The 14,981-nt window shown below is 47.9% G+C and overlaps 1 protein-coding gene across 1 annotated transcript in view; it reads right to left on the bottom strand.

Moving 5' to 3' along the window:
* Positions 1 to 9,341, bottom strand: part of LOC144129610 (uncharacterized) — a 32,647-nt gene extending 23,306 nt beyond the window's left edge. The window contains exons 1-3 of the mRNA XM_077663732.1: positions 9,141 to 9,341; positions 5,115 to 5,236; positions 4,081 to 4,226 (exon numbers count right to left, since the gene is read on the bottom strand). Of these exons, the coding sequence (XP_077519858.1) occupies positions 4,081 to 4,226; positions 5,115 to 5,236; positions 9,141 to 9,234 (362 nt within the window). The 5' untranslated portion in view covers positions 9,235 to 9,341. The remainder of the gene's footprint in view (positions 1 to 4,080; positions 4,227 to 5,114; positions 5,237 to 9,140) is intronic.
* Positions 9,342 to 14,981: the final 5,640 nt, after the last annotated feature.

The raw sequence follows: 14,981 nt of genomic DNA, 5'->3' as shown, positions 1-14,981 counted from the left end.
TTATTAAGTACGTCTGCGGTCGTGTTTACGACATATTGCGAAAGCGCCAATAATAACTAAAGTACAAATTTCTCTTCATGGCCATCTGTGATTCCAATAACTGAGCGGCATGAACCTGTGCCTTTGGCACGGCTACTCTGGCTACAGGGCGAAAGCTTCCCCGCGATATACCGTGCACGCCCTGAGCACTCCATGTCCAGTTTTCCTGATCAGCAAGTAGCGTCATCTGTTTACCGCCAGTCGTGAGCATAGCGTAACTTAACGGGGATATTTAAATTTGTAACATTGAGATTAATGGAGAGTGCCGAGAGATTTTCCGTGCGCTTTGCGATTCTCGTGGCCGACTCTTCCTCCTCGCTGGAAAATTTGACCTAGAAAAGACTTCGTGCGCTCGCGCCTACCATTTCCGACGAGCACAGAAAATTAATCGCATGCACTCAAACATTTTCAATTCTCGCGGTGGTATTCAGGGTTCAGCGCCATGCGGAACGTGGTGAAAGCCATGCAAACTGCAAGCGTTCCTGAGTGCAAGGTTCGATCCCCAGTGCCGCCGGGCGCCTACCGGTGATACAATGGGTACAAGCCTCCCCTGGCCTGATGAAAATTGGTTTTTAGGGAAAGGAAATTGCGCAGTATCTGTCTCACATATCGGCGGACACCTTAACCGCGCTGTCCGGATGCTCGGATTATTCTGGGCCAACTGCTGGGGAAATGGGTCTTTCATCCCACCCTGTGTAAATAAGAATACATTGTACCGTGGAGTTCTTTGGCCGCTGATGCCCTTGCGCCATAAAAATTCACTATCATCATCAGAATTCATGAGTTTGGTTTTGCTGACCGCGGTGGGAGCCATAACGCTGAGCCTCTTTAGAACCAGGCGCTAAAACTCGGACCAAATGCGCAGCAAGAAATTTCCTCAAAATTGCCGCGAAGAGATTCCGGCGCCGTTACGTATGCGACTTTGTGAAGTAGAAAATCAGGGCTCAAATTAACTGAGACTATGTATACATGCTAACGGAGGGTAGCTAGCTGCTGAGGGACCCAGGTACTTCACGGGACCATCTACCGATTTTTCAAGAAGTACAATTTTTATGACACAGTGCAAGCTTTGCTGTCCAAAGGGTGCAATCCTGGAAAGGTTGCACGAGGTGAATAATAGCTTCTATTCAGTACTTTTTTAATCAGTACACAGCTTGCTTTGTGCATCCGAATGCTGAACAAGTTGGCGCGTTCTTACTGATTCAGCCAACAGCAACAAGGTGAAAATGAACGGAGCCCTAGGTGTAAGAACAGATTTCAGAAAAAAAATGAGATTACCGTGTTGGCACGCGCGTTGAAGACTTGCATAACTTTTACCTGATTTATGCATGCTTTTACGCTTCATGCATGCACGGATCAAAAATCTGATGTGTGCCATCATGCTACTGGTGCTGACACTGTTCCATCATTTCATTCCTTGATGTGACAGCAGTTTCACGTGAATATCCATCGCTGTAACCATGTGTGGCCTGTATTGTATTGTACTGATCCTTCAAGTGCACTGATCTCTGTCCAAGTTGTATGATACAGCAATGAGAGCAACGCTTCACCTTAAACCGCTACGTCATCTACGTTTATGAACTTTTTGTACAAAAATAAAACTATAAACCCTAGTTTAAACGGTAACGTTAAGCCCGACTACAACATAAGACATATGTTTTTATCTGCACTAAAATCTCATGCAACATTGTGATCAGCTCCATCAGCCTAAATTTAATGGACCGCAAAAAAGTGAGGTACTGACAGGCAACTGACCAGATGTATTTACTGCCAAGAGGTTTCTCTCAGAGTGCAGTTGAGCATGGTCGGGCACTGTGCCCTATTGTGAACTAATAGGTGCAATGAAGCATAGGCACCAGATGTGCAGAAAAAAGCAAGAGGCGCATCAGTTGTGGAATTTCATGTCCAACATTCTCAGACAAAATTAACAATATTAAAAAAAATTATAATGCTGTTACATAAATATTGGAGGTAGTGATCTGTTCTTCTGGTGCGTAACAATTTTTCTTTTAACGTGTTTTCATTTATGCCATCGAGCAGTTAAGACTCTCACAGAAAACCAACAGTGAACGCTTTTCACTACAGGAAAACCGTTAATTTAAAAAAGAATGCATGACTGTTGTTACGCTGGATGCCTGCCGCAAGGTCGCCTGAAGACCAGAAATGAGCGGTTTCCTCGAGCCGGCCTCGGTACAATAGAGAACGTTACTCTCGGGTACGGCCGGTCGGCAGAGGGCGTGGCGGCGAGATGGTCTCGTCAGGGAGAAGCAGTAGCAGCGTACAGGGGCAGTGTTAAGCGATCTGCGCGTGGTGGCGGCAAGTGCACAGCGGCGAGCCGTCGCCGGAGCCTAAAGGGATTACCGGTGGTGTCGCGCAATTCACTAACCCTCCCCCCCCCCCCTCCCCCTTCCCGTGTGCCGGACGGGGGCGCGGATCGGATCTTCATGCGTGAAGGCCGCTGGCTTGGTGGTTGTGCTGGTCCCGAGTGGCGCCATGCAACTAGTTCAGTGAAGTCAGCAGCACTGATGTTCTTGCGCGGTTGCGACACATAGGGGTTCGCACCCAACCTTGGTGGGTACGGCAACGGGGCGGAGGCGCTGAGAGCAGCGAATAGAGGAATTCTTCTTGAGTACTGGACGACGCGCAGATGGGACACAGCTGTGCGATAGTGTAACCAGAGCGGCGACAGTATGTTTGTGATGGCGATTCGCAGCGATCTCCAAGGGAGAGAAGGTACACTGCAGGGGGGCGGGCGATGCCTCCTCGGGGCTGAAGCTCGGACTCCACTGGTGTTCTTTGTTTTGTAACGTTATTTAATCGTGTGGTTTAGAGGGACAGGACATTCAGGGGATGATTTAAACTAATGAATTTCAACCTGTAACCCGGTGCTTGTCTGGGAAGCTTCTTCCACGTGGCGACAGACAGCAAGAACCTGTGAAGAATATTACTGCCGTCGGGTGGTCTGCGAATATCTTGCATTATGTGAAAAAAATGCCTTAATAAACGCTTTCCCGCTCAAAAATTCTTGTGTCCAGAACTGTTGGGTATGTGTACACCTATCAAGGGGAAATAGCGATTGTGATGCAAGCGAGGACTATTTTTTTATTGAAGAGACCATGAGTGAGTCCTGGATGAATGAGCACAGGTACCACAGCAGGACGCTTTCCCTTGACCATCGTTTTTCAGGGCTGGCGTCGCCAAAGGTCTCCACGGCCCGCGGCACGCTAGCTAACTTGCCTCAACCACCAACCCTTATGCTCAACAAAGTTTTGTTAGCCACAACCTAACAAGCAGTAGCTAATCACAACGTGGCACTCATGTTCGCAATTGCACCATCAATAAGCTTTGCAAGTGCATTTACACATCGCTACGGTAGTGACGCTGTACTCTGAAGCACATTATAATTAGCTACTGCAAGCCGTGCTACTCACGCAGCTACGGCTAGCCACGATGTGTGCCTGCAACATTGATGAAGAAACTACTACAACAGTTTGCTTCGGAAGCGGCTGCTAGGGGACAATGACTGTAACGGTAGGGCTATATAGTATGTATGAATTCTCAAGTCAGGTAGAGAAGGAGGGAACCAAAATATCCTGCTCATCCTTACACTGCCCATTCTTAGACAAGTTGCTACTGATGTTTCATTACTTTTTAACTCCTACTCATGAGATGCTTTATATTTTCAGTGTATTTTTTGTTGCCTTAATAACAAAATGCCAACAGGTGCCAAGCAATACTAGCTCAGATGAAAAAACATCCTTTAAGTTGTGATGTTTCGGAGCGTATCTAAATAGAAGCCACCAAATTGGTCGAGAAACCTTTACAAAAGTGTAGAAATAAGCTGTCTACGATTGGTTTGAAGACAGAAGAGTCACAATTGCTTTTACCCATCAGAGCGTTCTCGTCAGGCCCTGATGTAGTGGTCACCAGTTTACAGCAAGATTCTAGTTGGAGTTGAAGATAATTACTCTATTCAACATAAGCCTGCAATGACATGTACGAACTGACACAACAGATAGTTAATATCCAACACTTATTTACCTGGCCGCCATTGACGGTGCTGTCGCTATGGTGTCTGGGTCTGCTGAGCTGTTCTCTCTATACTTCGCCATGAGGTGCCCAAACTCCTCGTCTGGCAGCATGAAGTCATTTACCTCGTTGGGGAACGGAAGGATCTCAGCCGCGTGCTGCAAATTAGAGTTATATTGTTAGCGTTCTTGTGTTGTGTAGGCAGAAAATCCTCCTCAAATTCTGCTTTCAGCTATATTTTATCAAATATATAATAGTAAGTATATTAATACTATAATAACACTATATACAACATAGGTATATAAAGTGTAAAAGCACAAAAACCATCTTTACATGCGGTGATGATATATCTCGGTCTCTATAAATTAGGCTGGCAGCCAGGAAGTGTGCTCAATATATTGTATGCCTGACAAATATATCGAGATAAACAAGCATGCAGAATGTTTAACTGGTCTACTAGCCAGGGCTGATAGGTATCAGGGCAGGCGTCAGATTGATATCATGTAAGGCATCAGGCATCATTGTGGCTATGAGCAAATGCAGTTGAGGTGGGCTGCGGATTAGTTCCAACCACCTGTCGTTACCTGAAGAGCGTTGACATGACAGTACCTGAGGGAGCGTTTCTGAACTTTGCTTTAATCAAGGCTGAGCCGCCCCGTCAGTAGTCAAATTAGCGACCTTGGTCAAAGTGGCCTAACGCTCCGCTGAACAACGGCGGCGGGTAGCAAGCAGCGTGCGCTCACAATTTCTGTTCCACAATGGGCCCATGCCGTAGTTTTAAAATTCGTAACCACGTGGTTCAATAATCATTGACGACCTTGCGCTGCCATCCTGTCTCTAGGAACTCGAGGAAAGTGGTGAAGTAAACAAAAGCTAGCCGTACACTTTTTGCCCGGGCTACGTTAAGAAAAAAGAAATTAAAGCGAGGCATGTATGCGAAAATATACGCTACTAAAATTGCGGGGCTATAACTGCTATAACACAGCCACATTTTTAATGCTTAGGACTCAGATCCGCGCCAAGTGGTGAAGAGGAGGTGCACATACCAGGGCATCCATGTTGTACATGGTTTTCAGGTGATCCCATATCACTTTTGAAGAGACGTCCTTCTTCACAGCGGCGCAGAATCTGTCGACAATTAGAGCCATTTGAAAGTGCCTGGTGATCCCTGCGCAGTGAAAGAGATCAGAATCCCGCTTAGTCGAGATTTGACGAACCGATGTTTCGCAAACTAGCATTGTGCAGGAGTGGTTACTCTGTCTGATCCCATTAAACCACTGAGCAAGTCAGCACAAAACAAGTTGGGCTTTGTTGTACGCCGCCTCAGCGCCCGCATGTGTCGATGCTAGTGGAAAAGAGAAAAAGAAAAAGCACAAAGCTCAGCCACTTAAGCGGCGTCTAGCCCGCGTGTATTTTATGACCTTATGGTTAATGTATAAAACTAAACTGCACTAATGGAGTTCACTTTTGAAAGGCGACTGAGCGAAATGCAAGAACATATTGTCGCTTCGGTCGGCTATCTTCCATCAGTATTTTTTATTCTAGAAACCACCGCATTAGTGCAAACGCTGCATGATGCAGTAACCTCAAACAGCCCTACCAAACACATGCCAGACAATTCTCTTAACACTATCACACATATGCCATTAATTCATACTAAATTAAAGATTTGTCACAAAAATGCCATACAATATCTTAGAAATTGCTGTGTTGTGTTGGGTTTAGTGGCCCATAACCATCTAAAGCTATCATGCGCCAAACACAAGGTATAGGTCTCAGAAATTGTATCACAATTGTATGACAAACCCTGTATGAGGTTAAAGCACCATACAGCTTTTTTCAGTAGGGCCAGGAAAAATATGCGACTTGCTTTATCGAAACGACAGCGTTAAGATCACTATAGGAGTGCTTGAATTATACGAATTAAGTAAAATATTATTACTATTTATCAGTACCTTATACAGCATCGACAACCACCTACAGCCAGTGAGAACATGCATGGTTATCGGGTGGCAGGTGCGCCCGAACGTGGCCCCTCGGCCTTCTGCGAAATCGCACTTGATGGCAGGGAAAAGTGGTAGACGCTCATGAAGGAAAAGCGCTGTCATGCAGCCGGCCTTCGCAAGCAACGCGCACTTGAAGCTTTTATTTTTCCTTTCTTTCTTCGGGAGTTCGAGAATCGCTCCATGTTAAGGGCTTAGATTCGGCCCTAGCGAATAAAACGCACCGCATGCGGTCACCAGGAGGCCGATTTCTCACTTTTTACAGCACCATAATAATAATAATAATTGGTTTTTGAGGAAAGGAAATGGCGTAGTATCATCTCACATATCGGCGGACACCTGAACCGTGCCGTATAGGGAAGGAGAGAAAGGAGGGAGTGAAAGAAGAAAGAAACAAGGAGGTGCCGTAGTGGAGGGCTCCGGAATAATTTCGACCACCTGGGGATCTTTAACGTGCGCTGACATCGCACAGCACACGGGCGCCTTAGCGTTTTTCCTCCATAAAAACGCAGCCGCCGCTGTCAGAGCTTAAGTGCCCCGTATCAAGACGCAGTCGCTTTCTGCGTTGCCAAATGCCCTCCCCTGCTGCTTCCTTCGTCCGGGCATGGAGGGGTAACGCAACCTGAATTCTGGAAACAAGGACGCTCCCGCTGCTATGTCTCGGCGAGTCATCGCTTAGGGGCTCATCGGAGCGCCTCCTACCGTCAGCTGACACAGGCCACAACTAGCCAAAACCGCGCATATTAGTTCAAAAATATTTTCTTTTTCGACGTTACGCATCCTAAATATCGGATTATTGGAGCAAACCTTTCTCTCCCAAACCCTTTCTCCTTACCTCGCTGACTGACTGCTGCCGTCTTGTCCATTACTTGCCGAAGTATAAATGAGACGGGAGCACAACGCTGCGCGAGTTCTGCACGCGTTCGCGACACACGCGTTCCACACGCGGTTGGAACGCTATCACTGCAGCTGCCAGCAACTGCCACTGCGGTTGTTGTACACAGTCTCAAGTGCTTCCTCGATTCAACGAGGCTTTGCCGCCGCCATTTCACGCTCACTAAAAAGCAGAGGGCACCGATGCCGCGTCATTAGTGTCTTCAATGCCTTGAATGGCGACAAATTGCCGCTGACTGCCGCGCAAACTTCGGTCCTGAGCCGCCACTGCTCTCGCACGCGTCCATTCAAAATGAAAACACGACCAAAAAAGATATGTCCGTGTTCGCCTATTGGAACGCAGCTAATTTTGAGAGCGCACTTTTAGGGTGCTTTTCAGTGCTTCTGTTCTGCCAGTGGAATGCGCCACAAGCATGCGGACATTGTAACGCATCAGATCACTTGTACTTGAAGTGGTGACGGAAGAAGACCGACATACAAGTTGCCAGCGCAACGTCCCCGTCGCAGCCCCGCTCTGATAAGTATATTGGTGTCTTTTTCAGGACAGGAAATCACGCAGTAACTCTCATTTTGGTGGTCACCTTAAATACGCCTAAAGGGTAGTGACAAAAGTATGAAAAATTGTATTTTGAGGAAACGAAATTGCCCAGTAACTATCTCTCATTTCGGTGGACACCTAACCGCCAAAAGGGTAGTGTTAAAGGAACGAGTGAAGTACGAGAGAAAGCGATGCCGTAGCTGACAGTTCCCAACTAATTTCAACCACCTATAGGGTCGGCATCGCACAGGACACGGCCGATTTTTGCGCGTCATCTCCATCGTAACGTGGCTGGCGATGCCGGGGTGGTTGTCCCACAAGAATGCAGGCAGTGTTGGCAAGGGGAAGGAAGGAGAGGGTTATTGACGACAAAAGCGCGTCGGGTAGGACAGAGGAACGCCCTCACTGCCAGAAGGCGTGCTGCTGGTCGAACACAGATGAACGCTGTCGGGAACCCTGACGGTAACCACGCTGCACCAGAAGATACTGAGGACCGCCGTGTCCATCAACACATTTCTCACGCCATATTGCACTCACTGGAGCCCATCAATAACAAAAAAAAATCAGTCGCAGCACCGCTACGCGTGTCGTTATTATTGCGTTCATCTTTTCCCGCACCAGCCAGCTTTGACAGCTGCTAGTGGTAATTAGCTACTTTTTTTTGGCTAGGCTGCACAGTTGTCACGTGAAGCTCCCACCTGAGCGTTTCCCTCACTAGGTACTACACGTCTAGTAACGCTCAGAGAAGTCGCCATTTTGATCATGACTACGTGTCCGCGTGGCTTGAGTTTAAGGCTACGTACTACGGATACGACAGGCGGCGAGTAGGTACATACTTGCAAATCGCGTTGCATGCAAGCTGCAGAGATACAAAGAAATATTAAGGAGAGCGAAATAGACGGCGTCCTGTTTTCCTCATTCCCAGCGGCCTGAGTTTGCATACATTTATCAAGTGGCTGGTTACTTCTCCCTTCGCCTAAATCTAGAGCACATTTATGTCAATATGCCAAAACACGGAACTGAATTGCCACTTACGTGTCCGAAAGATAATTAAAAGTATTTCTCTCACAAAGTAGTTTCGGAGTAGAGCGCAAATTCATGCGGTTTGACTCCACAAACGCTCCACAAGAGCCAAAAACGCAGAAGAAAATATTGGACATTCGCGCTTGGGCTTCAGCAGTGGAACGCGACGGCGTCTTTCAGCGCTGCCAGGGAGTCCAGAGAACGCCGTCGCCCGTTCACCGCTACGTCTTGTCCATTGCAAACACCATAGAACGTATTTTATTTTTTCAATTGTATCATTATCCGCTCACTTACAGAAAATAAACTTTGTTAATAACCATCATTAACCAATGGGTTTTTAAATCTACACATTTTGACGCCTTTGAAACCCTTTTTCCAATTTGTTGATTTCTTTCGATTAATAAAATAAATTACAATGATTTAATGAACTCGTCATCGCCTATCACGTACCAATTAATCATCAATCAGTAGAGCCACAGGTTACCATGATACAATTTTTTTTACCCAGCCCCGAATATTTCCGACACGCAGCGCCGACTACTACGACGCCGACGGGTTTTCGACCGAACGAGCTGCATACGCCGTCGCGTAATACTGCGTGAAAGTTCGCTTACCGATCGGCCTGAAGCCTTGCATGGAGTATAATAGGTCGATTTCTGTTTGAGTATCCCACTGAATATGAACAGGCTCGTCGACGCGCGGATCCATGACGGCGAGTATTGACTGCTCAGAGGAACGGAAGCAACTGACGCACAAGTACCGGCCACCGTAGATGTCGGAGGAGACACACACACTGGATGCGTTCCGTCACTCAAAGAAAGAAAAGCATGTCTATTCTCCCGACAGCCGTGAGAATTCCGCAGTTCTCACGCCACTCGCCTCTCATTGGCTGTACATGATCACATGTTACCTGCCGGTAGATTAAGATTTTGTTATTCTCCCGGCAGCCGTCTCACGGCAAAAAATTGCGTTCAATAAATTTTCACGCTGTGCATGGTCACATCATAATTACCGGTAGAATAAGGTTTTGTTACTGTCCCGGCAGCCGTGATAATCTTTTTTTTTGCTTTCAAGTACGTGGCGTTGGTGATAATAATAATAATTGGTTTTTTTGGGGAAAGGAAATGGCGCAGTATCTGTCTCATATATCGTTGGACACCTGAACCGCGCCATAAGGGAAGGAATAAAGGAGGGAGTAAAAGAAGAAAGGAAGAAAGAGGTGCTGTAATGGAGGGCTTCGGAATAATTTCGACCACCCGGCGAAATCAAAATTGATTTTGAGGAAAGGAAATGACGCAGTAACTGTCTCAATTATCTCGGTGGACACCCGAACCGCGCAGTTGAGCTTCCCCCTTCAGGTGGCGATGAGAGGAAGCGCCTTGTTGATGATGAAATCGGGGTTTCTTGATGACCCGGTGGTTCTAACTCGCAAACATTCACGTTACTCGAGGAAAGGAGAAGGTTAGTTATTTATTTACAACATAAATAAAACAAGAAGAAACAAAGCAAGGGGAAAACTATTTACATGACTAAACCATTGATCAGACGAATTCAGCCCTCGTTCAACCCAAAGCGCTTGTTTTTAAACCCTCTGTCTCCGCCCTTAGCGGGGACAAGAACCAATAAGATTACAAGCGACTCGCCTCACCAATCAGAGGTTTGGGAAAAGAAAATAAGGTTTCCGCCAACTAATATCAGATTTGGGAAAGAGTGCTGATTAATCATTTGGGAAAGGAGAGGTTGCAATAAAATACACAGACAGCACAAACGCGACCAACCACTCCCAAGGCATCCACTGCACAGCCGTTACCACCTTCCTATCTCTTTCGCACACGCGACAAACATATGCCGACGAGACGATAACTAAAGTTGTTTACAGAACATCCAAAAGAGAAGACAGTCGTTACGGGAATAGTGGGTTTCACGGTCACTCGGCTCTTACTCAGCCGTATATCGTGCATTCCCGAAACCTCGTCAACTCCTTGACAACGAACACATGTCGACAGCTGCACATGGTTAGGCTTCTTAAGACGGGCTAAGCCCGTGACAGCGCGGAGTAAACAAGGACGTCCGCCGCACGAAGGGGAGGCAGGGATGGAACGGGCCCCTTTGTTGGCGACTTCCGACCCCACTGAAGCGGCCTTCCTTGCGAACACAAGACCGAGTTCGCGGAAAGGTCAGCGAACTCCACACGCGCCGTAAGGAGAAGGATAAAGAAGGGAGTGAAAGAAGAAAGCAATAAAGAGGTGCCGTAGTGAAAAATTGGTTTTTGGGGAAAGGAAATGGCGCAGTATCTGTCTCACATATAGGCGGACGCCTGAACTGCGCCGTAAGAAAAGGGATGAAGGAGAGACTAAGAGAACAAAGGAAGAAAGAGGTGCCGTAGTGGAGGGCTGCGGAATAATTTCGACCACAGGGGATCTTTAACGTGGTTAGGGCGCTCGGCTACCGATCCGGAGTTCCCTTGTTGGAACCCCACCGCGGCGCTGCGTTTTTATGGAGGAAAAACGCTAAGGCGCTTGTGCTGTGCGATGTCATGTACGTTAAAGATCCCCAGGTGGTCAAAATTATTCCGGAGCCCTCCACTCCGGCACCTCTTCTTTTTTACTTTAACTCCCTCATTTATCCCTTCCCTTACGGCACGGTTCAGGCCTCCGATGGTATATGAGACATTTATTGCGCCATTTCCTTCCCCCAAAAACCAATTATTATTATTTTTAGTGTTATTCTTTACCAACCCGCCTCGGTGGCTCAGTATTTACGGCGCTCGGCTGCTGACCCGAAAGACGCGGGTTCGATACCGGCCGCGGCGCCGGAATTTCTATGAAGGCGAAATTCTAGACGCCCGTGTACTGTGCGATGTCGGTGCATGTTAAAGAACCCCAGGTGGTCGAAATTTCTGGAGCCCTTCACTACGGCGTCCCTCATAGCCTGAGTCGCTTTGGGCCGTTAAACCCCAATAAAAGGTAAAATGTATTCTTTAACGTGCACTGACATCGCACAGCACACGGGTGCTTAGCGTTTCGCCTCCATAGAAACGCGGCCGCCGCGGTCGGGTTCGAACCCGGATAATCCGGATCAGTAGCCGAGCGCTCTAACCACTCAGCCATCGCGGCGGGTATTAGACGCATGGCTAAATAAAAATTACCGGACTGCACTTGTCGGTACCTTTTTACACTAGTCTGTCAGGAAACTAAGAAAGAACGACAAGGACAAGAGCGCATTCTTGGCAAGGAAAGCAAGTTACATGCCCTTGTAGGTACCTTTTTACAGCAGTCTGTATATAAAAATATAAAATATATCAAGAGCGAAAAATAAAAACAGTATAGAAATAGTATATAATACTGATGATTGATAGTGCGGCCGTAATATAAAAAATTAAAGCTCAAAAAATAAAAATAAAAAGTAGAAAATATATAACCGCATGTGTTTCCCGGTAAATATTACGGTTGCATAAGGTACTCCGAGTCGAACAGCACACAAGAGCATAGGATGGATGGATGAATGACAACTTTTATTTCCACCTGAAATGGAGACCGCTTACTACTCCCCGCCGCCGACACGCAGGCCTGGAGGACCGGGCCCGGAGTCTCCGCGACTAAAGGCTAACAAAGAGTTTTAAAGCGAAAGCTTTATTGGCCCCAAACTCGCGATTTCGCCGTGGCGGTAGTCCATCGAGGCACGCCACGGCACAACGCGCCTCGCCGCGGAAGGTTACTGTGCATCGCGCGCTCGCCGCGCCATCTGGAATGACGTCACACCGCGCCGCTCGCCGCCGCTGCCGTTTGGTAGGACGTGAGACCGCGTTCAACGTCGTTGCGCTCGCCTCTGCTCGCTTCGCCAGCTCCGTGGCATGCCTGATAACATGTCGGCGGATTGAAAAGGAGAGCTGGCGTGCGCCTCAACCACAGTTGAGGCGTGTTAAGTTAGAAGCCCACGGCGCCGATAAGTCGTTCCCTCAACCCGCAGCTGTTCCCGGGAGCGGTCATCCCCGTGGGAAACAAGAATTTACTGAGAGGTGCGACGCCCGCGCGTAGTATGCCTCGATGCCGGCTACCGGCGCTAATCCTTTCGGCTCTGACCCCGGGTCATCCCCTGCTGACCGGCAGGTGGCCGACGACCTTGTCCCGCTAAAACATTCTTTTGCTGTCAGCGGAGACGGCAAATCCGATGCGTGGCAATCGATGGAATACACATGCAGCGAGCTGCGTACGCGGAGTCACGCGCCCTGCACGTTCCAGGTGGTGCGGGGTCCGCTGGGCTCGGACCGGTGAGCCCTGGGCTCCACCCACTTGTACATACGGTGCCATTGCATTGCTATTGGTTCAAATTGGCCGAGAGCTTGTTTGCTAAAGCTCCGTCCAATTATCGAAGGGGTTAAACCCGCTGGGAACAATGACTTTGGACGAGCGCGCCGAGTCTCAAGCTCGGCCGTTTTTAACAGCCCGTTTTAAACAGCTTTTAAACTGCTTTTTTTTTTAACAGCCTTGTCATCACTACCTTGTATTTCGGTTCCGTCTTTAATAAATAAGTTTTGTATTAAGAAGTTTGAATTGCTGCCTCAACCGGCAACGTGTCGCCGGACGAGCGGACGAAGACCCGAAGTGCTCTTCGTACCGCTAACCGCCGTATATTCGATCACCGGCCAGCGTGCCATCATTCACCGCTCGCGAGGATCAACCGACTAGCCCATTCCGGCCATCCCATCAGTAGAAGGGCAAGAAAGTTAACTAGGCGACAGAATAGACGGCGAGAATTCTGATCAGCTCATGGAATCGACAGCGGAACAAGATGAATAGGAAACGAATCGCCCAGGAAACAGATGAACAGCGCGCCGAACGACTGGCTAAACGCCGCCGTAAATATGACGCCTCGAGACAGGCACGTTTAACGTCCGGTGTCTCTAACGCTAGCAGAAGCGACAGAAGCTGGAGGGGAGTTCTGAGTCCTGCTTCACTGAAGACGGCCCGTGATGAACGGTTACCCCTTCAGTATTAGCCCTGTACAACACACCCCACGCTTTGGTGCCACTGCCCGAAAGGGTATCTACAGAGGCAGTAAGACTCAAACCTGTGCCAATGTTTACTGCTCGCACAGGAACAACCAATACCGAAGATTGATTACACAACCGGGAGTCTGGAAGCTCGTCTGGCCAGATGTTGCCTGCCGTGAACATCCCAGGCTATAATGGCTCCAGCGCGAGGTCATTACTTCCCTGTTGAGCTTCAAGGCTAAAAGCGGACCAGAAAACTTCCTCAGTAGCAAGGCACACTATTCGCTCTTGATCATCATCCCATCGAATGTGAGGAAGATTCGTTTTTGTTTAAGGAGAAAGGACCGAAATTTCTGCTGACTTGACAGTATTCCAGCGACCCTTTTGAAGCGTTATTTCGGTTTCTGTGAATATCGCAGGTTGTTACGACACTATGGATATGGCCAGTGGGATACCAGTACTATATAGGATGCTGAAAACAGGTATCGTGTCTTCCTCAATGCCCAGCAGTGTAATCCACGCGGCATCATTGCGCAGCGTAACGGCCATCTCTGTGAATGTGAGTCCCAGAAGCTGTCCCTCGAAGAATCCCCCCCCCCCCCTCCTCCTGCCACTTAAGAAAACAGCGGCACCTATGCCTGTCGCCAAGTCAGCGCCTTCCAGAGAGATGTATCCAGTGTCGCGATGATTGGGGATGCATCGTTCGAGGGATTTGAAATCTTCAGCTGCGAACGCTGCAATGAGCTTGTTGAAAAGCCACTCAGCGACTCGTCGATAGATCGCCTTATCGAATACTAGGATAGTAGAGGACGGAAATAGACGACAATAGAACTTGTCTCGGTGTTGACTGCGCTTAACGTTTCGTCGACGTTGTGCTGCAAAACAAAAAGCCACTCCGCTCAAAACCAAGGCACTCAAAACGAGCGTCGAACACGCCGCTAAGGTTTTGATGGAGGCTTCTATTCTGGTTTGCGAGAAGGATGGCCCTACTCGCAGAAGAACGGTTTAAAGCTTTTGTGCACGAAGTTTGTTTTACTCCCACTTACCAGCTCTTACACGCCGAAAATCTGTCGCCAAGTTATTAAAAAAAAGCCGCCGCTGAGCAAAGCACTCAAACTGTAAATAAATATTAACTGAAGTTGTGGATCACAGTGTTGCGGTGCGAGATGCCAGCATTATTATTACTGAGCCAGACCGGCAATGCATAAGTGATGAAGAAGTTAGCCCATGAGTACAGGGAGTGAGCTTCCCCTCCAGCCGGGCGCTATGGGATTTGTTGCCCTTGCGCACGAGGTTGTGCTCCTCGTGTGTACAAAAGAAGTAAGTGTACAACGCATTTTTTTATTATACCTGTAACTACAAACAAACAGAACCAAATGCGTTAAATGTAATCAGACATAAATAGACGCAAAATTTTGTAGATGCTTATACAGCATATACCTGCGAGCATTTGAAATATGTG

This window comes from Amblyomma americanum, chromosome 4, assembly GCF_052857255.1.
Source record: "Amblyomma americanum isolate KBUSLIRL-KWMA chromosome 4, ASM5285725v1, whole genome shotgun sequence".
Classification (NCBI taxonomy): Eukaryota; Metazoa; Arthropoda; class Arachnida; order Ixodida; family Ixodidae; genus Amblyomma; species Amblyomma americanum.
Note: the sequence above shows the minus strand (reverse complement) of the source record. Positions and strands in the feature narration are given on the sequence as shown.